The sequence below is a fragment of the Narcine bancroftii genome, chromosome 3 (genome assembly GCF_036971445.1).
Source record: "Narcine bancroftii isolate sNarBan1 chromosome 3, sNarBan1.hap1, whole genome shotgun sequence".
In the NCBI taxonomy this organism is placed as follows: Eukaryota; Metazoa; Chordata; class Chondrichthyes; order Torpediniformes; family Narcinidae; genus Narcine; species Narcine bancroftii.
Genome location: NC_091471.1, coordinates 331,666,217 through 331,693,082, shown reverse-complemented (window position 1 = coordinate 331,693,082; position 26,866 = coordinate 331,666,217). Strand labels below are relative to the sequence as shown.

At 55.7% G+C, this 26,866-nt stretch overlaps 2 protein-coding genes across 3 annotated transcripts in view; one reads left to right on the top strand and one right to left on the bottom strand.

The window, feature by feature from the left end:
* LOC138756888 (uncharacterized) overlaps nt 1–11,089 on the bottom strand; it is a 31,154-nt gene extending 20,065 nt beyond the window's left edge. Inside the window, exons 1-5 of the mRNA XM_069923279.1 lie at nt 10,965–11,089; nt 10,327–10,479; nt 9,423–9,539; nt 8,852–8,924; nt 7,794–7,910 (exon numbers count right to left, since the gene is read on the bottom strand). Coding sequence (XP_069779380.1) covers nt 7,794–7,910; nt 8,852–8,924; nt 9,423–9,539; nt 10,327–10,479; nt 10,965–11,089 — 585 coding nt within the window. The remainder of the gene's footprint in view (nt 1–7,793; nt 7,911–8,851; nt 8,925–9,422; nt 9,540–10,326; nt 10,480–10,964) is intronic.
* On the top strand, nt 10–26,824 carry mif4gdb (MIF4G domain containing b). 2 transcript variants are annotated; one of them, XM_069929302.1, is made up of 6 exons: nt 10–94; nt 11,918–12,020; nt 12,245–12,354; nt 16,751–16,906; nt 19,807–19,899; nt 22,589–26,824. In XM_069929302.1, exons 2-6 carry the CDS (start codon nt 11,939–11,941, stop codon nt 22,814–22,816), a joined length of 669 nt encoding a protein of 222 aa, XP_069785403.1. In that variant the 5' UTR covers nt 10–94; nt 11,918–11,938; the 3' UTR covers nt 22,817–26,824. The 2 variants fall into 2 exon arrangements, with proteins under 2 accessions (XP_069785403.1, XP_069785404.1); XM_069929303.1 differs by lacking the exon at nt 19,807–19,899.
* The last annotated feature ends 42 nt before the right edge of the window (nt 26,825–26,866 follow it).

Below are 26,866 nucleotides of genomic sequence, written 5' to 3'. Positions count from 1 at the left end.
CTCCTCACGCTCATCCTGCTCTGCGTCTACACGCAGCAGCCCGACGCGGACTCCAAGAGGATCTAAGCCCCTCTGGTCCGGCTCCCGGCGCCAGGTGAGTACCTCATGCCGAGTCTATCGAGAAAGAAGTGTCTGTCTGCAAATTGACCTGATGTACTCCGACACTCCCTCAACACAAGCCTTCTCCCCAACACACACCCTCAGCACAAGACCCTCTCCCCATCACACACCCACAACGCAAGCCCCTCTCACCGACAGACACCCTCAGCACAAGCCCCTCTCCCTCAACACAAGCCTTCTCCCCAACACACACCCTCAGCACAAGACCCTCTCCCCATCACACACCCACAACGCAAGCACCTCTCACCGACAGACACCCTCAGCACAAGCCCCTCTCCCCCAACACACACCCTCAACACAAGCCTTCTCCCCAACACACACCCTCAGCACAAGACCCTCTCCCCATCACACACCCTCAGCACAAGCCCCTCTCCCCAAACACACCCCCTCATTAGAAGCCCCTCTCCCCAACACATCCCCTCAGCACATGACCCTCTCCCCCAACACACCCCCTCAGAACAAGCCCCTCTCCCCAACACACACCCTCAGCACAAGCCCCTCTCGCCCAACACACACCTCAGCACAAGGACCTCTCATCGACAGACACCCTCAACGCAAGACCCTCTCCCAACACACACTCTCAATGCAAGCCCCTCTCCCAACACACCCCCTCAGCACAAGCTCCTCCTCCCCAACACACCCCCTCACCACAAGCCCCTCTCCCCAACACACACCCTCAATGCAAGCACCTCTCCCCAACACACACCCTCAGCACATGCCCCTCTCCCCCAGCACACACCTCAGCACAAGGACCTCTAATCGACACACACCCTCAGCACAAGCCCCTCTCCCCCAACACACACCCTCATCACAGGCCACTCTCCCCCAACACACACCCACAGAACAAGACCCTCTCCCCATCACACACCCTCAGCACAAGCCCCTCTCCCCAACACACCCCCTCATTAGAAGCCCCTCTCCCCAACACATCCCCTCAGCACATGACCTTCTCCCCCAACACACCCCCTCAGAACAAGCCCCTCTCCCCAACACACACCCTCAGCACAAGCCCCTCTCGCCCAACACACACCTCAGCACAAGGACCTCTCATCGACAGACACCCTCAACGCAAGACCCTCTCCCAACACACACTCTCAATGCAAGCCCCTCTCCCAACACACCCCCTCAGCACAAGCTCCTCCTCCCCAACACACCCCCTCACCACAAGCCCCTCTCCCCAACACACACCCTCAGCACATGCCCCTCTCCCCCAGCACACACCTCAGCACAAGGACCTCTAATCGACACACACCCTCAGCACAAGCCCCTCTCCCCCAACACACACCCTCATCACAGGCCACTCTCCCCCAACACACACCCACAGAACAAGACCCTCTCCCCATCACACACCCTCAGCACAAGGCCCTCACCCCCAACACACACCCTCATCACAGGCCACTCTCCCCCAACACACACTCTCAGCACAAGACCCTCTCCCCATCACACACCCTCAGCACAAGTCCCTCTCTCCAACACACACCCTCAGAACGAGCCCCTCTCCCCCAACACACACCCTCAGAACAAGCACCTCTCCCCAACACAAACCCTCAGCACAAGCCCCTCTCCCCCAACACACAACCTCAACACATGGACCTCTCCCCCAACACACACATTCAACATAAAGACCTTTCATCACAAGCGACTCTCCCCCAACACACATTCTCAGCACAAGCCCCTCCTCCCCAACACACACCCTCAGCACAAGACCCTCTCCCCATCACACACCCTCAGCACAAGGCCCTCTCCCCCAACATACACCTCAGCACAAGCCCTTCTCCCCAACACACACCCTCTGCACAAGGACCTCTCCCCAACACACCCCCTCAACACAATCCCATCTCCCCAACATACCCCCTCAGCACAAGCCCCTCTCCCAACACACACCTTCAACGCAAGCCCCTCTCCCAACACACACCCTCAGCGTAAGCCCCTCTCCCCAACACACACCCTCTGTACAAGGACCTCTCCCCAACACACCCCCTCAGCACAAGCCCATCTCCCCAACACACCTCCTCAGCACAAGCCCCTCTCCCAACACACACCCTCAACGCAAGCCCCTCTCCCAACACACCCTCAGCGTAAGCCCCTCTCCCCAACACACACCCTCAGTACAAGCCCCTCTCCCCATCACACACCCTCAGCACAAGATCCTTTCCCCAACACGCACCCTTAGCATAAGGCCCTCTCCCCCCAACCCACCCCCTCAGCACAAGGACCTCTCCCCCAACACACACCATCAGCTCAAGCCTCTCTCCCCCAAAACACACCCTCAGCACAAGCCCCTCTCCCCATTACACACCCTCAGCACAAGACCCTCTCCCCAACAAGCATCCTCAGCACAAGGCCCTCTCCCCCAACACAAACCCTCAGCACAAGCCCCTCTCCCCATTACACACCCTCAGCACAAGACCCTCTCCCCAACAAGCATCCTCAGCACAAGGCCCTCTCCCCCAACACACCCCCTCAGCACAAGGACCTCTCCCCCAACACACACCCTCAACCCAAGCCCCTCTCCCCCAACACACTCTCAGCACAGCAGCCAAATCCATCACTAACTTAAGACACGGGCAAAATACGATGCCCGAACACACACACACACACACACATTTTTCTCCCCCCCCACACACATCACTTGATTGCGCACGCACAGACTCCACACACACCATAATGATCACACACACTCATACAAGCACTTCACACACTACGAGCACACACACTCTAAGACCACACCCACCCTCCACGACTACACACAACCACGACCACACCCACCCACCACCACCCCACCCACCCACCACCACCCCACCCACCCACCACCACCCCACCCACCCACCACCACCCCACCCACGCACCACCACCCCACACACACGCACCACCACCCCACACACACGCACCACCACCCCAGACACACGCACCTCGACCCCAGACACACGCACCTCGACCCCAGACACACGCACCTCGACCCCAGACACACGCACCTCGACCCCAGACACACGCACCTCGACCCCAGACACACGCACCTCGACCCCAGACACACGCACCTCGACCCCAGACACACGCACCTCGACCCCAGACACACGCACCTCGACCCCAGACACACGCACCTCGACCCCAGACACACGCACCTCGACCCCAGACACACGCACCTCGACCCCAGACACACGCACCTCGACCCCAGACACACGCACCTCGACCCCAGACACACGCACCTCGACCCCAGACACACGCACCTCGACCCCAGACACACGCACCTCGACCCCAGACACACGCACCTCGACCCCAGACACACGCACCTCGACCCCAGACACACGCACCTCGACCCCAGACACACGCACCTCGACCCCAGACACACGCACCTCGACCCCAGACACACGCACCTCGACCCCAGACACACGCACCTCGACCCCAGACACACGCACCTCGACCCCAGACACACGCACCTCGACCCCAGACACACGCACCTCGACCCCAGACACACGCACCTCGACCCCAGACACACGCACCTCGACCCCAGACACACGCACCTCGACCCCAGACACACGCACCTCGACCCCAGACACACGCACCTCGACCCCAGACACACGCACCTCGACCCCAGACACACGCACCTCGACCCCAGACACACGCACCTCGACCCCAGACACACGCACCTCGACCCCAGACACACGCACCTCGACCCCAGACACACGCACCTCGACCCCAGACACACGCACCTCGACCCCAGACACACGCACCTCGACCCCAGACACACGCACCTCGACCCCAGACACACGCACCTCGACCCCAGACACACGCACCTCGACCCCAGACACACGCACCTCCACCCCAGACACACGCACCTCCACCCCAGACACCCGCACCTCCACCCCAGACACCCGCACCTCCACCCCAGACACCCGCACCTCCACCCCAGACACCCGCACCTCCACCCCAGACACCCGCACCTCCACCCCAGACACCCGCACCTCCACCCCAGACACCCGCACCTCCACCCCAGACACCCGCACCTCCACCCCAGACACCCGCACCTCCACCCCAGACACCCGCACCTCCACCCCAGACACCCGCACCTCCACCCCAGACACCCGCACCTCCACCCCAGACACCCGCACCTCCACCCCAGACACCCGCACCTCCACCCCAGACACCCGCACCTCCACCCCAGACACCCGCACCTCCACCCCAGACACCCGCACCTCCACCCCAGACACCCGCACCTCCACCCCAGACACCCGCACCTCCACCCCAGACACCCGCACCTCCACCCCAGACACCCGCACCTCCACCCCAGACACCCGCACCTCCACCCCAGACACCCGCACCTCCACCCCAGACACCCGCACCTCCACCCCAGACACCCGCACCTCCACCCCAGACACCCGCACCTCCACCCCAGACACCCGCACCTCCACCCCAGACACCCGCACCTCCACCCCAGACACCCGCACCTCCACCCCAGACACCCGCACCTCCACCCCAGACACCCGCACCTCCACCCCAGACACCCGCACCTCCACCCCAGACACCCGCACCTCCACCCCAGACACCCGCACCTCCACCCCAGACACCCGCACCTCCACCCCAGACACCCGCACCTCCACCCCAGACACCCGCACCTCCACCCCAGACACCCGCACCTCCACCCCAGACACCCGCACCTCCACCCCAGACACCCGCACCTCCACCCCAGACACCCGCACCTCCACCCCAGACACCCGCACCTCCACCCCAGACACCCGCACCTCCACCCCAGACACCCGCACCTCCACCCCAGACACCCGCACCTCCACCCCAGACACCCGCACCTCCACCCCAGACACCCGCACCTCCACCCCAGACACCCGCACCTCCACCCCAGACACCCGCACCTCCACCCCAGACACCCGCACCTCCACCCCAGACACCCGCTCCTCCACCCCAGACACCCGCTCCTCCACCCCAGACACCCGCTCCTCCACCCCAGACACACGCACCTCGACCCCAGACACACGCACCTCGACCCCAGACACACGCACCTCGACCCCAGACACACGCACCTCGACCCCAGACACACGCACCTCCACCCCAGACACCCGCACCTCCACCCCAGACACCCGCACCTCCACCCCAGACACCCGCACCTCCACCCCAGACACCCGCACCTCCACCCCAGACACCCGCACCTCCACCCCAGACACCCGCACCTCCACCCCAGACACCCGCACCTCCACCCCAGACACCCGCACCTCCACCCCAGACACCCGCACCTCCACCCCAGACACCCGCACCTCCACCCCAGACACCCGCACCTCCACCCCAGACACCCGCACCTCCACCCCAGACACCCGCACCTCCACCCCAGACACCCGCACCTCCACCCCAGACACCCGCACCTCCACCCCAGACACCCGCACCTCCACCCCAGACACCCGCACCTCCACCCCAGACACCCGCACCTCCACCCCAGACACCCGCACCTCCACCCCAGACACCCGCACCTCCACCCCAGACACCCGCACCTCCACCCCAGACACCCGCACCTCCACCCCAGACACCCGCACCTCCACCCCAGACACCCGCACCTCCACCCCAGACACCCGCACCTCCACCCCAGACACCCGCACCTCCACCCCAGACACCCGCACCTCCACCCCAGACACCCGCACCTCCACCCCAGACACCCGCACCTCCACCCCAGACACCCGCACCTCCACCCCAGACACCCGCACCTCCACCCCAGACACCCGCACCTCCACCCCAGACACCCGCACCTCCACCCCAGACACCCGCACCTCCACCCCAGACACCCGCACCTCCACCCCAGACACCCGCACCTCCACCCCAGACACCCGCACCTCCACCCCAGACACCCGCACCTCCACCCCAGACACCCGCACCTCCACCCCAGACACCCGCACCTCCACCCCAGACACCCGCACCTCCACCCCAGACACCCGCACCTCCACCCCAGACACCCGCACCTCCACCCCAGACACCCGCACCTCCACCCCAGACACCCGCACCTCCACCCCAGACACCCGCACCTCCACCCCAGACACCCGCACCTCCACCCCAGACACCCGCACCTCCACCCCAGACACCCGCACCTCCACCCCAGACACCCGCACCTCCACCCCAGACACCCGCACCTCCACCCCAGACACCCGCACCTCCACCCCAGACACCCGCACCTCCACCCCAGACACCCGCACCTCCACCCCAGACACCCGCACCTCCACCCCAGACACCCGCACCTCCACCCCAGACACCCGCACCTCCACCCCAGACACCCGCACCTCCACCCCAGACACCCGCACCTCCACCCCACCCACCCACCACCACCCCACCCACCCACCACCACCCCACCCACCCACCACCACCCCACACACACGCACCACCACCCCAGACACACGCACCTCGACCCCAGACACACGCACCTCGACCCCAGACACACGCACCTCGACCCCAGACACACGCACCTCGACCCCAGACACACGCACCTCGACCCCAGACACACGCACCTCGACCCCAGACACACGCACCTCGACCCCAGACACACGCACCTCGACCCCAGACACACGCACCTCGACCCCAGACACACGCACCTCGACCCCAGACACACGCACCTCGACCCCAGACACACGCACCTCGACCCCAGACACACGCACCTCGACCCCAGACACACGCACCTCGACCCCAGACACACGCACCTCGACCCCAGACACACGCACCTCGACCCCAGACACACGCACCTCGACCCCAGACACACGCACCTCGACCCCAGACACACGCACCTCGACCCCAGACACACGCACCTCGACCCCAGACACACGCACCTCGACCCCAGACACACGCACCTCGACCCCAGACACACGCACCTCGACCCCAGACACACGCACCTCGACCCCAGACACACGCACCTCGACCCCAGACACACGCACCTCGACCCCAGACACACGCACCTCCACCCCAGACACACGCACCTCCACCCCAGACACACGCACCTCCACCCCAGACACACGCACCTCCACCCCAGACACACGCACCTCCACCCCAGACACACGCACCTCCACCCCAGACACCCGCACCTCCACCCCAGACACCCGCACCTCCACCCCAGACACCCGCACCTCCACCCCAGACACCCGCACCTCCACCCCAGACACCCGCACCTCCACCCCAGACACCCGCACCTCCACCCCAGACACCCGCACCTCCACCCCAGACACCCGCACCTCCACCCCAGACACCCGCACCTCCACCCCAGACACCCGCACCTCCACCCCAGACACCCGCACCTCCACCCCAGACACCCGCACCTCCACCCCAGACACCCGCACCTCCACCCCAGACACCCGCACCTCCACCCCAGACACCCGCACCTCCACCCCAGACACCCGCACCTCCACCCCAGACACCCGCACCTCCACCCCAGACACCCGCACCTCCACCCCAGACACCCGCACCTCCACCCCAGACACCCGCACCTCCACCCCAGACACCCGCTCCTCCACCCCAGACACCCGCTCCTCCACCCCAGACACCCGCTCCTCCACCCCAGACACCCGCACCTCCACCCCAGACACCCGCACCTCGACCCCAGACACCCGCACCTCGACCCCAGACACCCGCACCTCGACCCCAGACACCCGCACCTCGACCCCAGACACACGCACCTCGACCCCAGACACACGCACCTCGACCCCAGACACACGCACCTCGACCCCAGACACACGCACCTCGACCCCAGACACACGCACCACGACCACCCACACAAAATTAGGAAATTTTTCTGGAAGTAAATCAGAATTTTTCTGGGCATATCAAAATACTGTTGAATTACTTTGGACATGTCTTCACTGTTGTACCGTGAGAAAAATGGGAACTGCTTTGTGCTTGACAAACTCCCACTGCCTGCTCTATGATAATGGCCAGATCATCAGTTTGAACTTCATTAGCCTGAGATTAACTACTGGCAGATGGAAAATCACTTTGCTCTTTTATGTGGGATTTTTAGTGTCTGGCAGAGTGAGCATCGTCCCTGATTTCTAATCTCCTGAGAACAATGTCCCTACTGAGATTTCCACACACAGGCCTCTACAATAGTATTTATGTCCCAGAAAAGAGCACGTAGATCAATGGACAATAGACTGGGCTACTTTATTTAAAGCAAACATTGAATAAAACTAGTGATAAATTATTTGGGAAAGTATTGACAGCTGAGTGGTGACTAACAACGAACAAGGTAAGTCAGACTATCCTTCTCCCTTTCCTCCTGCCTCGCCATTCTGTTCCCTCCCCCCCCCATTTTTAATCTTCTCTCCCCATCCTGTACCACTTTGCTCCCCGCTTTGCCTCCCTGCCTGTCGGGTTGGGAAGTGTATCAGGTTCAGTGGGTTCACAGAGAGACGAGTCTGGACACAATCACACGTAACTTTTATTCCTCCTTCTTCTGGCCATCCATCCTGTAAGATGATGATGGTTCCTTTCAGTCAGTTTGTGGGGTTTATACCCCACTCCTCAGGGTGGAACAGCATGTGCGTGAATAGATTTAGGTGAGTAGGGGGTTGCACAGTTCCAGATCCACCCTCTTGACATCCCCTCCCCAGATCCAGCAGCATGGTGAGGTCCAAGTCGGCTGGGGGGGGTGGGGGGGGGGAAGTTCTGTTGCAGTGAACGGATCGGCAAGGCTTTGATGCAAGGGATGCGCTTTCCGCGCTTCACAGCACGTGTTTGCTAGACGGCTTGGCCCTACAAGCGGGTTCATCCGCCCTTTGTCAGGTTTTTCATCTTGCAGGGTGACTAGCCACCCTCTGCACCAGGCAAGCCTGGTGGGGGAGCCGGTTTAGTCGCCGAACACCCAAAACCCTGTGACAGTAATACTGGGTTACATGGTACCAGTAGCCCTCCGACGAGGGACCTGACACACACAGGCAAACAGTGGAGAGCTTTGAACGGTACTGGATCGCGATCTCACTTAAGCAACGTTATAGGCATTCACCTCAGACCTAAGTTGGACTCTGACAATAGTGAACCTGTACTCGACCCACACACACACACACACACACACACACACACACACACACACACACACACACACACACACACACACACACACACACACACACACACACACGAGTACAGACACGACAAAGAGGGACTCTTACGCACACCTTTCCCCTCCCCTCACTTCTCCCCTCTCCCTCCTCTCTCTTCCCCATCTCCTTCCATCCCATTCTCCGACCCTCCTGTCTCCTCCCCACCTCTTCCCTGGTGACACGCCCATTAACTGACCCAGTGTCGCACCCAGCGAAGCTCCCAGTTACCCAGTGATGTTTCCAGTGACGCACACAGGCACCCCAGCACGGGCGCGCGCCCGGAAGCACCAATGTGCACGCACCCTGAGGCACACAGAGGCACACTTGTGCGTTGCTGCATACAGACTGCGATTCGCACACTCAGTCATGAGCAATGCCTGGCAGACTGTGTATCCGATGTGTCAGAGCTGATCCCGTCTGTTTAAAGCTATGGGATTATCATGTATTCACTGGGGTTTAGAAGAATTAGGGTGACAGTTTTATCATGGCAAACCGGGCCCTACACTTGTCTTCCCAAGTTAGTCCCATGTACCTCTAAACTATTCTATCCAAGGACCCGTCTTTTACATGTCATAATTCTACTCGTGCCTTGCGGCTGTATACCCTCAGCTACCTTTCAAATTTTTCCCCTCTCAACTTGCTTGCGATTCCTCAACCCTGGGTAAAAGGCTGTGACTACTCAACTGTATCCCTCATGATCTCTTTAAAATCTCCCCTTATCCCCAACGTGCCAGAGCAAAATGTCCCAGCTATTCAGCCCTTTGAGTCTCTGCCATTCACATCTTGCCAAATGAATTTTCCCTCCCAACTCCATTCTCCTGCCTTCTCCCCATAATCTTTGACGCCCCTCACTAGTCAAGAACCTCCACTTTAAATCCCCTCCACCCCCACAATGGGTTCCACAGATCTAATACCTTTTGCCTTTATCTTCTGGTCTTCTCGAAATTAAATGCTAACATTGCATTTGCCTTTCTTGCAACCACCTTAGCCTCTCCCCATATAGAAACGAATCTCCCACTCTTCCATCGGTTGCTTCTTTGCCCATTCTCCCAGCCTGCCCAAGTCAATCTACAGTCTCCCTGCTTCCTCAACACTGCCCACCCCTCCACCTATCTTCGTGTCATCCGCAAACCTGGCCACAAAGCCATCAAACCCGTCATCTAAAGCATCTTTCCCGTGGGAGACTCTATTCAGCCTCTCCATGTAACCCAAGATCTCCAGTCCCAGCAACATCCTCATGAATCTTCTCTGCACCCTCTCCACCTGAGTGACATCTTTCTGGCAGCTGAAATGTAAACAAACTGCAATACAGAGAGAAAAAAAAATCTGTAATAACCTAATGTGCAAAGTCAGATCAGCAGGCAGGTGCCTTTTTCCATATCTTGATGAATGACTCAGGCCCAAACCGTCAGTTCTATATCTTTACCTTTGTAATATAAAGGACAGTTTGACCTGCTGAGTCTCTCCAGCTTTGTGTTTTTACTTCAACCACGCCGTCTGCAGACACTTGTGTTATACATCTTTAAAAGAGCCCCTGATTGAGTTTGTCGTTGAGGAGTATGAGGGTGGAGGGGAGCAGCTGTTCTTGAACCTGGTGGTGCGAGTCTTGTAGCACCGAAACCTCTTTCCTGATGGCAGCAGCGAGAACAGAGCGTGCGCTGGGCGGTGTGGAACCTTCATGATCGCTGCTGCTCTCCAAAGACAACGTTCCCTGTAGATTTTCTCGGTGGGGAGAGTTTAGCCTGTGATGCCCTGGGTTGCGTCCACTACCTTTTGCAGGTTTTACGCTCAGGGGCATTAGTGTCCCCAGACCAGACCGTGATGCAGCCGGTCACCGCACTATCCACCATACATCTGTACAAATTTACCAAGGTTTCCAATGTCATGCCAAACATCTTCACACTCCTGAGCTGAGTGCTTTCATCACAATGCCATTAGTGTGTTGGGTCCAGGAGAGATCCTCCGAGATAATGACTCCCACGAATTTAAATTTGCTCACCCTCTCCACTCTGATCCCCCAATGATCACTGGATCGTACACTTCTGGTTTTCCCTTCCTGAAGTCGACAGTCAGCTCCTTGGTTTTGGTGACATTACGTGTGAACACAGTGGCTCTGGTGCTTTGAATGGTTGGGATTATGTGAATATTGGTGGGGCTGAGACTCCAGGAAAATGGGAAAGGGACAAGGTGTGGTATCGGCTCCAATTTTGCCGAGCAGCTGAGGGGCAGGGGCAGGGGCTTCCTCTGACTTGTTTCAGGAACATTTCTGCTGTGCTCCAAACACTCTCCACAGCCCCTCCCCAATACCCCCTCTCTCCACAGCCCCTCCCTGATCCCCTCTCCACAGCCCCTCCCTGATCCCCTCTCCACAGCCCCTCCCTGATCCCCTCTCCACAGCCCCTCCCTGATCCCCTCTCCACAGCCCCTCCCTGATCCCCTCTCCACAGCCCCTCCCCAATACCCTCTCTCCACAGCCTCTTCCTGATCCCCTCCCTGATCCCCTATCTCCACAGCCTCTCCCTGATCCCCACACCCCCTCCCCGATACCCCTCTCTCCACAGCCCCTCTCTGATACCTCTTCTGCACAGCCCTACCCTGATCCCCCTTTCTCCACAGCCCCTCCCTGATGCCCCTCTCCACAGCCCCTCCCTGATGCCCCTCTCCACAGCCCCTCCCTGATGCCCCTCTCCACAGCCCCTGCCTGATGCCCTCTCTCTCCACAGCCCCTGCCTGATGCAGCACCCATGGACAAGCCGGCCACAGAGGATTACAAGATCGAGCTGTTTGATGCTGACGTTCAGCAGTTGCTGAAGATGGCACTGAAAGGTGGGTGAGTGAGGAGGGGAGAGCAGTGTAAGGGATTGGCCCCTCTCCTCTTCATTGCCAGGTGTGCGACTGGTGGGGAAGCAGTGCTCATGGCGCTGCTCATGTGCATCCATGTGCCTGAGTTCAGGGTCCGCAAGGTGAAGGAGCAGCTCTGGGCTGCAGAGGGGTGTTTGTGGCTGTGGAAGGGCATTGTGGAAAAAACGTCTTTGTTTTTTGCTTCCCAGAACCGGCTTCAGTAGACCTGGAAAAAGTGGCCTCTGTGATCTTCGAACAGTCCATGAAGGACCTGGTATTCAGCAAGGAAGCTGGTCGCATCTGCTACACCATTGTGCAGGTATAATAAAACCTGCCCGCTGAGTGTCTGGGAACAGTACAACCTCCCACTGTGTCCAGGGACAGTGATCCCTCCCACTGTGCGTCCAGGGACAGTGACCCCTCCCACTGTGTGTCCAGGAACATTGACCCCTCCCACTATGTGTTTGGGGACAGTGACCCCCCTCCCACTGTGTGTTCGGGGACAGTGAGATTCTGTTTCACGCTTAATGCAAGACACATTGGTTTTGAAAGGGTTAGTTTTCATTGAAAGGGTTTGTTTTGCTTTGCTATCTTGCATGTTTATCCAGACCTAAATACAGCAGAATAAATTAGATAGTGGAGTTCCAGTGAGAGATCTGTTTGAATCAAGCAAGGCCAATACTGTTTAACCTGTGTGAGTTCTGATAACTGCATAAAGAAACTGTCCTTGAATGTGGTGGGGCATGATCTCGCTCTCCTGAATCCACTTCTGAGAGAAGGGAGAGGAAAGTGTGGCCGGGTTGGGATGAGGCTATTCGAATGTTGCTGCTCCTCCCCTCCCCTCTCTCCATCAGTCTCTCTTCCCCTCTCTCTCCAAGGCAGGTGGGGCTGATGGAGGAGAGAAGGGTTAAGTGATGGTTGACCACCATTGACAATTCCTTGGGGGGAAGGGGATATCCATCCCAATAATGTGGATGACATGCCAAGTGATCCTTTACTAGCCACACAGATTTTTCCATTCACCAATCCTTGTGATGTCCTTGCACCCGGTTGTCTCCTTGAGATCAGCTATTGAACTGAAGACCCATTTTTTAAAGTTTTAAATTTACACATACAGCATGGTATCAGGCCATTTCAGCCCATGAGTCCTTGCTGCCCAATTACATCTAATTGACCTACAACCCAACCCTCCTCCCTGGTACATTTTGAACAGAGGGAGGAAACCAGTGTCCCCGGGGAAAACCCACGCAGACTTGGAGAGAATATTCAAACTCCTTACGGACAGTGCGGGGTTTGAAACCCCACCCCTGGTGCTGTAATACCATTGCGCTAACCACTGCGCCAACCATGCCGGTCTTCTGCCGTAGAGTCACGAGGCTTTGAACAGGCCCTTTGGCCCATCCCGAAATTGATATTCTGGGCGAGTCTCATTTGCCTGCATTTGATTTGTATCTTTTTAACCCCTTACTGTTCATAAATCTGTTCAAAAGTCTTTTGAATGTTTTTATTGTGCTCACTTCTAGTTTCCTTTGGCCATTTGCTCCAAATGCAGACCACCCTCAGCTTCTCTCACCTGAAACCTATGACCTCCAGTTCTAGAATCATTTACCCTGTGAGCATTCACTTGACCCATGCCCCCTTGTAATTAATAAACCTCTCTAGGATCTTGCCTCAGCCTCTTACCCGCTAGAGAATAAAGCCTCAGTCCATCCAACCTCTCCATATAACCCAGCCCCTCCAGTCCCAGTCACATCAAGGAGAATCTCCTCTGCACCCCTTACCATTCACTATGTCCTCCCCACAGCTGGGCGACCAGAACTGCACGCACTTCTCCCGGTGTCCCGATGACTTGTTGAGCTGTGTCATGAAGTTCCAATTTCTGTTTTCCACGTCCTGCCCAATGAAGGCCACTGAGACAAGTGTCTTCCTCACCACCCTGTTCACTTTCAGGGAATGATGCACCTGTATTCCCAATTTCTCTGTACTACAGCAGTCCAGATTCAGTTTATTGTCACATGAAACTTCTTTTTACCTTCTGCAAGGCGGACAGATTCACCACTGGCAGGAATTGCCTCAGCGCCTCTTACAGTTAGAGAGAGAGAGAGAGAGAGAAGCAAAAGAGGGACCCCCCCCCCCAGAGTCACTGAGTGTCTATAGATTTGTCTCCAGCACTTCTGCTGCCTCCCAGAGTCCAGTCCAAACCATTGGCGACCCGAGCTCCAGATCGGAACCGACACGGTCAGGAACCCTTCAGTGCTCTCGGCACCCCCTCCGAGTCTTTCAACAGCCATCTCCAGCACCCAATGAGTTCCTCGCCTCGAGTCGCCAGCAGCCTGCCACATACACTGGTCCCTCAGCCTACAGACACTAGTCCCCCACCATGGTCACCGTCCCAATGAGTTGTCTCTTCTGCTTCTCTTCGGTGTTTTGCGGGGGGGGGGAAGGAAATGGTGATCTTCCCATCCTCTGGTGCCCCTGCTCCACTCCTCCACTTCCCCTGAGCCAACCCCTCGTGGCTGCTGCCAATTGATAGGCGCTGCCACCTTGGGTGCAGACCCACAGTCGCGAGATCTCAAATAAAACCACCGTCGCTCCCTCAAACAGGCTGTTCAAAGCCCAGGCGGAGCCGATGGCAGTCGTCTAGATCCCAAGGGAGCGCTGCATCTCTGCTCCCCACGGGTCCGCAACAGCAGAAGCACCGCCTTTTTCTTCAATGCCATTCTCCAGGGGCCGACATCTGCCGTGTCAGTCCTGCCTTGTTCGACTGACCAAAGGGCCGCGCCTCACACTTGAATTCCCTTTGCCACTCCTTAGTCCACCTCCCCAACTGATCTGGATCCTGTTGTCAACGTGGATATCTGTCCTCACTGTCCACTTCACCACCTACAAATTCACTAATCGTTTTTAACTATAGATAACCAACAACAATGGACCCCTGTGGCACACTACTGGGTACAGACCTCCAATCAAAAACACATCCTTCCACTACGACCACCTGTCTCCCTCAATGGCCCAGCTCCCCTTGGATCCCATGCGATTTAACCTTCCAGACTAATCTGCCATGCAGAACCTTGATAAAGACCTTGCTAAAGGTCATATACAATGCTAAAGGCCATATATACAATGCCCTCATCAATCTTCTTGGTCACCTTTACATTTCTAAAAAATTTAGACATACAGCACAGTAACAGACCCTTTCGGCCCATGAGCCCATGCTGCCCAATTGACCTACAATTGAAGAGTGGGAGGAAACTGGAGACCCCAGAGGAAACCCACGCAGACATGGAGAACGTACAAACTCCTTACAGACAGCGCCAGATTTGAACCCGGGTCACTGGTGCTGTAACAGCATTGCGCTGACTGCTGCACTAACCATATTGCCTTAAAGAATCTCGCAGGGGTACATGAGGCCCGATCTGCCAACCATATTGTCTACCACCATTCAGTCTCTGACCATCCCAGGTGGATCCTGTCCCTCACAATCCCCTCCACCAACCTTCCGACCAGTGATGTCAGGCTCACCAGCCTGCAGTTCCCTGGAGTGTCCTCCTGCCCTTTTTCATAAACATAACCACCATTCAGTTTTTCCGGCTCTTCGCCTGAGGCCAACGTCAAAGCAAATACGTCAGCTCAAGACCGCTGCAATTTGCAATTTGATGCAACATGCATCACTTCATCATGCCCTGGGGATTCGTTCACTTTAACACACTCCCAAGTCTGCCAGTGTCTCATTCCTGGAACTTCTTGCATGATCCAGGACATCGCAATCTGTTTCATTCACTTCCTTGGCTTCTGTGCTGGTCATTGGTGGGGACTGACCGTATATCCAGCAGCCTGGAGTGGGGCTGTGTCCTGGCTGCTGCACCTCTCCAGCACAAAGCAGACAGAGGAAACTGGGTCGGCTACTGCCATGGGGCGTGGAGATGGGGCTGTTTTTAGTTGTCCCAGAGCAAGCAAGAGGGATTCGCTGAGTGGGTAAGGGCTCTCGATTGTGGGGTGTGATTCTGGCCACAGGCGAACAGTCAGGAATTATGAGGGCCTTCTCACCCTCTCGCCCGTCACTGAGGTCAAAGCAGGGTAACTGATCAGGGTCGCTGATCTGGTCTGACCAGGGTCAGGGTCACTGGTTCAGTATGACCAAGGTCGGCTGGTCCGGTACATCCTGAGTGAGGGTCACTTATCCAGTACATCTCATGTCAGGGTCATGGTCGGTTTCCCTGCTCAGCCCAAGGAGGGCAGAGGCGATTTACTAGGATGTTGCCCGGACTTCAGGAACTGAGTTACAGGGACAGGTTAAACAGGTTAGGAATTTATTCCCTGAAGCGAAGAAGAATGAGGGGAGATTTGATCCAGGTGTTTAAAATTATGAGGGGGACAGACAGAATAAATGTAGATAGGCTTTTTCCACTGTGGGTCGGTGAGATACAAACCAGAGGACATGGGTTAAGGGTGAAAGGTTTAGGGAGAACAAAGCCTTCTTCACACAGAGAGTGGTGGGGGTGTGGAACGAGCTGCCATCTGAGGTGGTGAATGCGGGCTCAGTTTTAACATTTAAGAAGAATTTGGACAGGTATATGTATGGGAGGGGTATGGACTGGGTGCAGGTCGGTGGGACTAGTCAACAAAAATGTTTTGGCACAGACTAGAAGGAACTGTTTCTGTGCTGTGATGCTCTATGACCTGCCTTGCTTTGAGTGTTGTGTTTCTGCATCTAGGCTGAACACAAGCAGAGTGGCCAGAGTAACTTCCGGCGCTGTGTCCTGAATCGCCTGCAGCAGGAGTTCCGGCTGAAAGAGCAGGTGCGGGAGAGCTCGGTCAATGCCTGGGTTTGTCTGGTCACCTTCATCTGCAACGTGTTTGACTACCTGAAGGTAAGTGCTTCTGACTCAGAGCTGGGATCAAGGCCTTGGAACAGGCAACACCTCTTCGTTTCCTCCTTTCACATGGTAGCCTACCTCCCCTGGCATTCGGTCGTGTTGGATCAGTGATTCATTCTGCCCATTGTTGGCATTCTGTCTCTGGGTCAGTCACAGCCGTGGACGTTCGCCTCACACTGGCAACTTCTCATCCAAGTTCTGTGTCCTTCCAATGGGCCCACTGATGCTAGTCTACCTTCCTCCCATGGTTTAACCCGAACCCACCATCTGTGGACCTGCTGATCCCTTCCAAAGGTTTACAGAAAATATCCACCTGATGCTACATGAAGTAGCAGCGTAAGGCGCAAATAACATGGCAAAGTGCTGAGGGGACTCCAGAGGATGACACAACAAACGGGGCCTTCGGCCCATCTAGTCCACCTAGTCCCATTGACCTGTACCTGGATCATTATCCTTCCACACCCCTCCCATTCATGTACCGATCCAATCTTCTCTTCAATGTTGAAATCGAGCCAGCATCTATCTCCTCCACTGGCTGCTTGTTCCACACACTCACCGCCCTCTGTGTGAAGAAGGCCCCTCTAATGTTCCCTTTCCATCCTCAACCCGTGTCCTCTAGTTCTCGTCTCACTAAACCTCAGAGGAAAAAGCCTGCTTGCCTCTATCTATAACCCTCATAATTTTGAATACCTACCAGCCTGATCAACCTTTCCTTATAACTCAGTTCCTCAAGTCCTGCCGCATCCTTGTAAATGCACTCTTTTCAATCAAAACTTCAAAAAAATGAAGTGATACAAAACACCAGAAGACGTGTGTCCGATAGGTCTTTGTGCAGCTTTCAAATGCAACTTCACTTTGCCCTAAACTCCCTCTGACACAGACTACTTGCACCACACCCTCATGCCCACACATGGGAGCTTGTGAAGGGTGTTCAATTGTCTGCAGTTCTTTGCCTTTTGCTCCCAATACATGATCACACTCGCAAAAGAAAAAGTCCAATGAGAACACACCCTCGAGATTTGGGAGAGGAGATCTTAGCATGGAGATGTGGAGTGAATCTGGAATTCTCTGCCCAAAGAAGCAGTAGAGGCCGCCTCATGAAAATATATTTAAGATGCAGTTGGATCGGTGTTTGCATTGTCGGGGGTATGGGAGAGAGGCGGAGCTGAGTCCATGGCCAGATCAGCTGTGATTTCATTGAGTGGCGGAGCAGGCTTGACGGGCCGAAAGACAGACTTACTCAAATTTCCTATGTTTTAGAAATTTAGACATGCAGCACAGTACAGGCCCTTTTGGCCCACAAAGCTGTGCTGCCCAATTGCACCCAATTCACAAGATAAAGAAGTAGGCCATTCAGCCCATTAAGTCAGCTCTCCCACTCAATTGACCTACAACTCCTTGTACGTTTTGAAGGGTGAGAGGAAACTAGGGCAGCCCCACATGGAAACGGAGAATGCACAAACACCTTGCAGACGGTGTGGGATTCGAACACTGTCACTGAGAATGCACAAACTCCTTACAGACACAGCAGGATTCTAACCCTGGTCCTGATCGCTGGCGCTGTAAAGGCATTGCACTAACCACTCTGCCCACGCTGGATTTCTCTATCATGTCCCTGTGCAGTACCCAAAAGCTGTTGTTTTGCATTGATACTGCTGGCAGATGAGCTATCACTGCTCATCCCTCCTTATTCCGGGGCAGTTGTCTGGAGAAGGTACGTTGAGGCTGATCTCACTAGGTGGAGGAGCCTTGCTGCAGTGAGGACATTGGAGGTACGGCAGCCTCTGCAGCTGTCTCTACCGTAGAGCTCGGGGCTTTGACCTCGGTGGATTGTGGCACTGAATCTTGTAAATGGCCAACACGCCAGTGGTTGTGTGCGGGGAGAAGGGGTGGGGCTGAATGGTTATGGTGGAAGATAGATTGTCCAAGCAGGTAGCTTGGTCCTGGACGTTGTGGACCTCCTCGAGACACAGGGTGGATTGCTGCATGTCCTGGTGAGTGGGGTGTCTGTTGTTGTGCTCAGGGGATGAACTCCACACTGTGGGGAACCCCGCCTCCAACCTGTGGCCAGTGAGAATGAGTTTATTGTCATACACCGTGTCCAATGTACAGGTGCACAAAATTCTTGTTTGCTGCAGACGAACAGGTACTTGTTAAAAAAAGAGGACTACCTTTGCAAACTAATCGAAAGAGAAAATGAATATACATGATGATAGATATTCCCAGTAATCGTGATGCAAAAAAGTTGACTTGCAGTGGTGATGCCAGTTTATGGTGTCTGAGCAGACATGGTTGGAGCAACAAGGGGAGCCTCACGAGCCTAATAGCTGTTGGAAGGAAACTTCTTGAACCTGGTTGTCACACACCTGTACCTTCTGCCCGAAGGTAGCAGTCAGCAGAGGTTGGACCAGGGTGATGGGGGTCGGTTACGATGCTGGCTGCCTTCTTGAAGATAGATGTCTGCAATGAACAGGAATTTAGAGCTTGTGACACACTTGGCTATGGTTGATTCTTCTGGATCCTTTAGCAATCTCTCTCTCCACACCCCCTCCCCCTCCCCGCGCTCTCCCCCCCCACCCCGGGCTCTCCCCCCTCCTGTGATCTACCACTCTTTCACCCTCACTCTTCCCTGAGGGTGGTGGTGGAAGCTGGTGGAGAAGTTTCTTGGAAAGCCACATGCATGGGTGTGAGTTGGGAAAGGATTAGAATTATGGAGTAGGTTTACATTGTGAGCCAAATAGTCTATGTTCTCTCCCCCTCCCTGGACCAGGACTCCGTCTCCTGAGCACAGCCACTGGGCAACTCACACACCCACCTCCGGCCCCAGATCTCTCCCCACGTTGTGCCGGGAGCACGCGTGTCTCCTAAGGTGTCGCTCCTGCTTTGTGTTTCAGGTAAATAACATGCCCATGATGGCGCTGGTTAACCCCGTATACGACTGCCTGATGCGCCTTGCCCAGCCCGACGCTCTCCAGAACGAAGAGGAGGTGAGGATGATGCTGGTCCCCTGCCAGCTGTGGAGTTATCAGAGCCCCTCCCTCTCTGACCTCCCCCTCTCTCAGTCTGTAGATGGGCTGAACGACTGAACCGTCCTTTCTTCCCTCTGATAGAACTGCAGATGGCTCCAGGAGCAGCCCTCCAGTCTGCACTGGTCGATGTCAGCTCATCCCACTGTTCTATCTTCTCCCTTGTACAACCTTTCCTTCCGGGGACTGAGCCCACTCTCCTTTGAGTGCTACACTTGGTCCCCTGTTTTTTTACCACTGTTGATCCTCTTCATTCTATTTTCCTCAAGACTTGACTGTTCCTCCTCTGGCAAAAGGCTTCTGCACCAATATCCTTCATTTTAAACCCCTCCAGCAGATGGCCTCATGACCGCGCCTGTCCCAAGGACACCCATTGCTCTTGGAATCAACGAGACTTGTCCTGAAGATCATTGAAGTAAATTTTGTCCATGCCCTCTCCGAATCCTTCACCACTTTTCCAAACTGTAGCCAGTGAAACAGGAAAGTCTCCAGGTGGTGTGATTGTGGTAAAAGTGCCCAAAAATGCTGGAGGAACTGATATATTGCCAATGTTTCAGGCAGAATGCTTATGGACGCTGAAAGACAGGCTGAGTTCCTCCACAGTTTCAATGTATTTTTTCTGAAACTAGTTCCCAGAACAGACCACATTCCTCTTCCATCTCTCCCCTCCCCACATCCCCTTCTTCCCTGACTACAGCCTATCCACTCCCAACCTTTCTGGCTAACCCCTCCGCCCCCACTACTCCTTTCTTCCCGTCTCCTCCCTCCCCTTGTACTTGCCCCTCCCCTTCTACTCACCCCCATCATGCACTCTCCCCACTTTCACCCCTCCCCTCTTCCTCATCTCACCCCTCAACCACCTCTCTCCCCCTCACCCACTTTCTCCCCATCTCTCATCCCCTTTCGCCTTCTCCTCATTCCCTCCCTCCTTCCCTCTTCTTCGCCTCCTCCACTCCACTTTAAACCTGCCTCCATACTCCACTCCATTCTACCCCCTTTTACCCACCACTCCACTTCTCTCTACCCCTTTACTCATCCCCTCACCTTCCTTCTCCCTTCCCCCATCGCTTATTCCCTCTTTCCCCTTGTGTTCTATCTCTCACTGTAGACCGCTATCACTGGCGCGTTCTCACTTCCTCACTGTAGACCACGATCACTGGTGTGTTCTCATTCTCTCTCTAGACCGTGAACACTGGCGTGTTCTCTCTCTCACTGTAGACCGCGATCGCTGGTGGGTTCCTGCTTCCTCACTGTAGACCGCTATCACTGACGTGTTCTCATTCTCTCACTGTAGACCACAATCACTGGTGCGTTCTCTCTCTCTCTCTCTCACTGTAGACGGCGATTACTGGCATGTTCTCTCACTGTAGACCGCTATCACTGGCGTGTTCTCATTCTCTCACTGTAGACCATGATCACTGGCTTGTTCTCTCAGTGTAGACTGCGATCACTGGCGTGTTCTCTCTCACTGTAGACCACTATCACTGCCGTATTCTCATTTTCTCACGGTAGACCATGATCACTGGCTTGTCTTTGCTTTCTCACTGGATCTCTCTCTCTCTCTCTCTCTCTCTCTCTCTCACACACACTCTCACCACTCCTGCTCCCTGCTATCTTTGCCTTCGTGACTGGCTGTTAATCTGGGTCCTAATGTGGACGCTAATTATTGGACCATATGCTGTGCCTCAGTGACCTGTGGCCTTCTGGGCGGATCTGTTCTGGGACCTCTGCCCTTTGTGAATTTTTAATGACTTGGATGAAGAAGTGGAGGGGTGGGTCAGTAAGTTCGCTGATGGGGCTAGGAGGCAGCTGAAGGCTTCAGCAGAATATAGACAGGATGCCGAACGGTGTGAACTGGTGGCAGATGGAAGTCCATCTGAAGAAGAGTTAAGCGGTGCATTTTGGAAGGTGATGTGCTTAATGGAGGGGTTCTTAACAATGTGGAGGTGCAGTGAGATCTTGGGGGTCCAGGCAATAAATTCCTCTGCCAACCAGGCTCTTGGGGAAGTTGAGAAGGTGCGTGGAGTGTTGGCCTTCATTCGTCAGCGGTCGAGTTCAAGAGCCATATTGATCAGACCTTCCTGGATTGGAGAACACGTCAAGGTTGACAGAGCTAAGGCTTTTTTCCACCTCTTTGGAGCAACGAAGGATGAGAGGTGCTTATGAGTGGCCTTGGAGAGGGTGACCAGCCAGCACCTTTTCTCCTGAGGTGCCAACAGCAAATACCAGGGGACGTTCGTTTAAGGAGAATGGAGGGAAGTTGAGGGGAGACGTCGGAGGTCGGTTTTTCACTCCAAGGATGTTGGTGGAAGTGGACACAAAAGGAGCATTTAAAAGATTCATAGATGGGCACATAAAATAAAATGTAGTGGGGTGGGGAAGGGTTAGATTGGTGTGGGGTAGGTTCTATAGGTCAGCTCAACATTGTGGGCCTGCACTGGGCAGAAATGGGTCTGTGTATTTCCCCCACCGGAGGACTGTTCCTGATGCCTCTCCCTCTCTCTCTTTCTGCTGTGCTCAATAACGTGACAAGCCCTTTCAGAGTAATTTTCAGAGCCCTCTTCCTCCTTGCCCTGTTCTCTTGCCTTCCCGCCCCTAGGACTGCAGGTGCCCCCACCCCTTTGTGGTGACCCTCTGCTTCGCTCACTAGGTCGACTGCCTGGTGCTGCAGTTGCATCGCATCGGGGAGCAGCTGAATAAGACGAGCACCCAGCGGATGGACGACCTCTTCTGCCTCTTACGCGATGGCTTCCTGCTGCAGGATCGTCCCTCCTCTCTATCCCGTCTCCTGTTGCTGGAGGTGATTGAATTCCGAGCGGGAGGCTGGAAGATGTCCGACAATGCCCAGAAGTATTACTACAGTGAGGTGGCGGACTGAGCAGCCATGGTCTTGGGTGTTCGCCGTGTCCTGAGAGGCGGCGCCGTGATTCATCGCATGAGGGAGCCCTTGTTTCTCAATTTCCTAAACTTTGTGATTGTTCTGGGCGGGAAGGGGGCAGTGATTTGCTCATCTGCCCTTCGAGAAACCCACTCGAGGCTTGTTTTCAGCGCATGTGGTGGGGTCGAGGCATTACTGTTAACCACCCGTGCAGAGGGAGAGGGGTCTATGTGGTCCCTGATGTCACAGCTGCGTGGACCCTGACGTGCACTCACGACGATCCAAGAGCTTCCTTGCCCACGAGGCTCATCTTCAGCTGATCATTGGATGCCCGCTGTTCATTGCCCGATTCTCCGTGGACAAAGCAGCACTTCGTCTAACCCAGAGCGAGTATGGATTCCTCTCTGCCCCTCGCATCACAGAAATCACTGCTACAACACTCTCTTCCAACCTCGCCTTGCCTGTACGTGGTGTGGGGTTGCAAAGCTTTCTGACTCGAGCCTGCTGCCCCTTGAACGCAACTGGACCCCACCATCAACCACATCTTTCTGAAGGGATCACACCCTCCCTGACTTCCTTACCTGCCCACCTCTCCGGGTCCCCTGGTGCTTCCTTCCCCCCCCCCCTCCTCCGCAGCTGCGGGAGGTGTAACACCTGCTCTTTTCCCCGACCACCACCCAGGACCCCAAACAGCCCTTCCACGGTGGTTCAAAGGTTCGCGCCACCTCCCCCAACCTCGTAGTTCCCAATGTGGGCTCCTCTACCCTCTGACCACTGGAGCCATCCCCATGTGTCTTGGGCCAGAGTGAGGGGCACCACCTCACACTCCACCTGGGCAGTCCACAGCCCAATGGCCCGAACACCGAATCTTCCCATTTTACATAACATTCCCTCTCTCTTTTAAGCCACTTCAATTCTTCCCACTCCCCCCTCCCATTTCTGTCCTCGTTCCCACCCATTAACATCCCCTCCCCCGAGTTCCATCCTCTTCAACCCACAATTATTTTGTCATTTACATTTAATTTTTTTAAACAGACAGGCCCTTTTGGCCCACAAGTCCGTGCCACTCAATTATACCCGATTGACCTACACACCACCCCCCCCCCCCCCACCGGCTACATTTTCTTTTGAAGGGTGAGAGGAAACCGGAGCCCCCGGGGAAAACCCACGCAGACATGGGGAGAATGTACAAACTCCTTACAGACAGTGCGGGATTTGAACCCCAGTCTTGGTTGCTGACACTGTAACAATGTTGCATGGTCACCCACAGGATTCCTTCCTCCAGTTCTGTTTCAGCACACCGTCAGGTTCTCCCCTGATGATCTCCATTCTATTGCCATTATCCCCCTTATTAAATTCCAACACTGGGATCCACAACACAGCTCCAACCCCTCCCCCCCAATCTGTACGACTCGGCTTCCCCCACCTGCCTCCCTTACATTCACCTGCCCACATCTCCCAACTCCATCCTCGCCGTCCAGCGTCCCACACCGCTCCCTGATCCGCCAATCCCCCACCGGCCCCACTGTCCATATTATACTGGCCCTCCTCTGAACTCTCAGTCTCGATGAAGGGTTTCGGCCCAAAGCATCGACAGTCCCTTCTCTCCCACTGATGCCTGGTTCCTCCAGCAACCTCTCTGCCATTGGTTGGGGGCGGGGGGTGTAGACAAGGGAGGAGCCCATTGTGTCAGGCAGAATGATTGACAAGGATCCAGAGGACACCACGTTCCTCCAACCATCCCTGCAGATGCTTCTCATGGGTTACACCTGGCCAGTTTTACTACAGGCATCATTAAACCAGCGAGGGCACAGACAAGAGGTCGCCTGTTGCCCAGAGGCTGGTGGCTGCATGGAGCGGGCTACAGTGGAGGTGCTATTGCAATGTTTAAGAATTTGGACACAAACCTGGATAGGATACATTTAGAGGGATATGGGCCAAACCCAGGCAGGTGGGGTGAGTCTGGCTGGAAGTTTCATGCTGTATGATTCTGAGCCCATTTGATGAGGGCTGATCTGTCTCATCCATTTCTATGCTGTCCCACATTTCTTGAAAGCGCAGAAAAAAAACCTACTAAGCTAGACTTTGAAAGCAACCAAACGGTTGCTGGTGGAACTGAGCAGGTTACTCAGCGTCCATGGGTAGATATGGCCAGTTGACTTGTTTGTCTGGGGCCTTTATCAAGGCTAAAGAGAAAAAGGTAGTGGGGGGAGTGATATGTATCTATAATGGGGGAAAGGTATTGGGAAGAGCCATGGGATGATCGAGGTCGACAAGATTCTGAGAGGCCTAGACAGGGTAGATGGCCAGCACCTATTTCCCAGGGTGGGTCAGCAAATGCCAGAGGATGTCTGTACAAAGTGAAGGGAGGGAAGTTTTTTTTTTAAACACAGTTGTGGGGGCGTGGAATACCTCGCCAGGGGGTGATGGTGGAGGCTGAAACATTGGGAGCATTTAAGAGACTTACAGGTACATGGATGAAGCAAAAATAGAGGGTTACAGGGCAGGGAGGGTTTAGTTATTTTAAGGAATGTATGGGCCGGAACAACATCAAGGGCCGAAGGGCCTGTAAAGGTTCCACGATTGTCAAGTAGACTTCATTTGGAATGCAACACATGGAATTTAACTTTGTCTACGGTAAAGGAAGACAAGAGAGTCGCCACTTTGTCCAGCGCCCCCACCCCACAGAAATGAGGCCCCAGCGAGGTGGTGTGTGATAGGACAGAAGGTACGAGAGGTGGAGAGAGCACTGAGAAGGGGGGAGGGGTAGGAAAAGGAGAATGTCGAGATGGAAACTGGCAGCTGAGAAGGATGGAGGTTACCAAAGTTGGAAGGTCTGTCTCGGAGAAATGTGATGTTTCTCAAGGTTGTGCTTAGGCTGGAGACCGAGATCCCACACACAGAGCGTAGATGTTCGGAGAGGTAGAACAGGGCAGCCTTAAAACATGAACATTGGTGTTTCCAACTTGAGGTGATCCCACCCCGACCCGGTCCCACTCTTTTCGAATCTAATAATCTCCAACTTTTCTTCCCTCTCCCGCCCCCCCAAACAGTGATCTGTCCCGCGACCTGACTCCCCACCTCTTGTTGCCCCCGTCTCCATAAAGTGATTAGAACAGCGCCAGTGGCCCGGCTTCGAATCCCATGTCAGGAGCTTGTACGTTCTCTCTGTATCTGGGGTTCCCCCCGGGGGCTCTGGTTTCCTCCCACCCTTCAAAAATGTACCGGGGGTTGTAGGTCAATTGGGGTATTTGGGCTCGGGGGCCTGTTGCAGTGCTATATGTTTAAAGAATGCTCAGGCGAAAATGTTGACTGATCATCTCTCCTCACGGACGCTGCCCGACCCATTGGATCCCTCCCACTGGCTTCCCTTTGTTCACTCAGGGTTCCAGCATCTGGGGTCTTTGTGCTCCTCCCCTGAATTTGGAAGCTCCCGTAGTCCTTCAGAACCAGTAACTTTTCTGGGGTAAATCCGCCAGAGCTCGACAGCGTGCGTGAAGTTTCCAGCCTCGGTCAGCACGGACGGGTTGGGCCGAAGGGGCCTGCTCCCTGCCGTTGTGACCGATGCAGCCTGGAGTGGGGGCAGCCGCAGGCGACAGAGAAGAAGCGAGTCGCGAGTGGCAAACACGGAACTTTATTCAGTAAAACCCGCCACGATGCAGAGGAGAAGGGAGCAGAAGTGGGGGGGAGAAAGAAATGGAGGTGCCCTGGTGGGGGGGGAGGTGGGGTTGGTGGTCCATCTGGACCCACAGCACCTGCTGGATCGGGCTGGGGCCTAAACGAGTCCTGTGGGCCAGGAGAACCGAGCTCCAGGTAGCAGTGACTTGGGAATATCTTGGCTTCCCTTATAGAGGGGGGGGGGGGGGTAACTAACACCATCATTATATCTTAAGGGATTCAGAGAGATACCTCGCGTCTTTCCATTTGAGATGTTTTGGATCAGTGGCTTACTGTTTGATAACTAAAAACAATGGAACTTTTGAAATAAACACATATCTGCAACCACAATATGGGATAATGTGTTGAGTTCAGCCTGGTTCAGGGCACTGG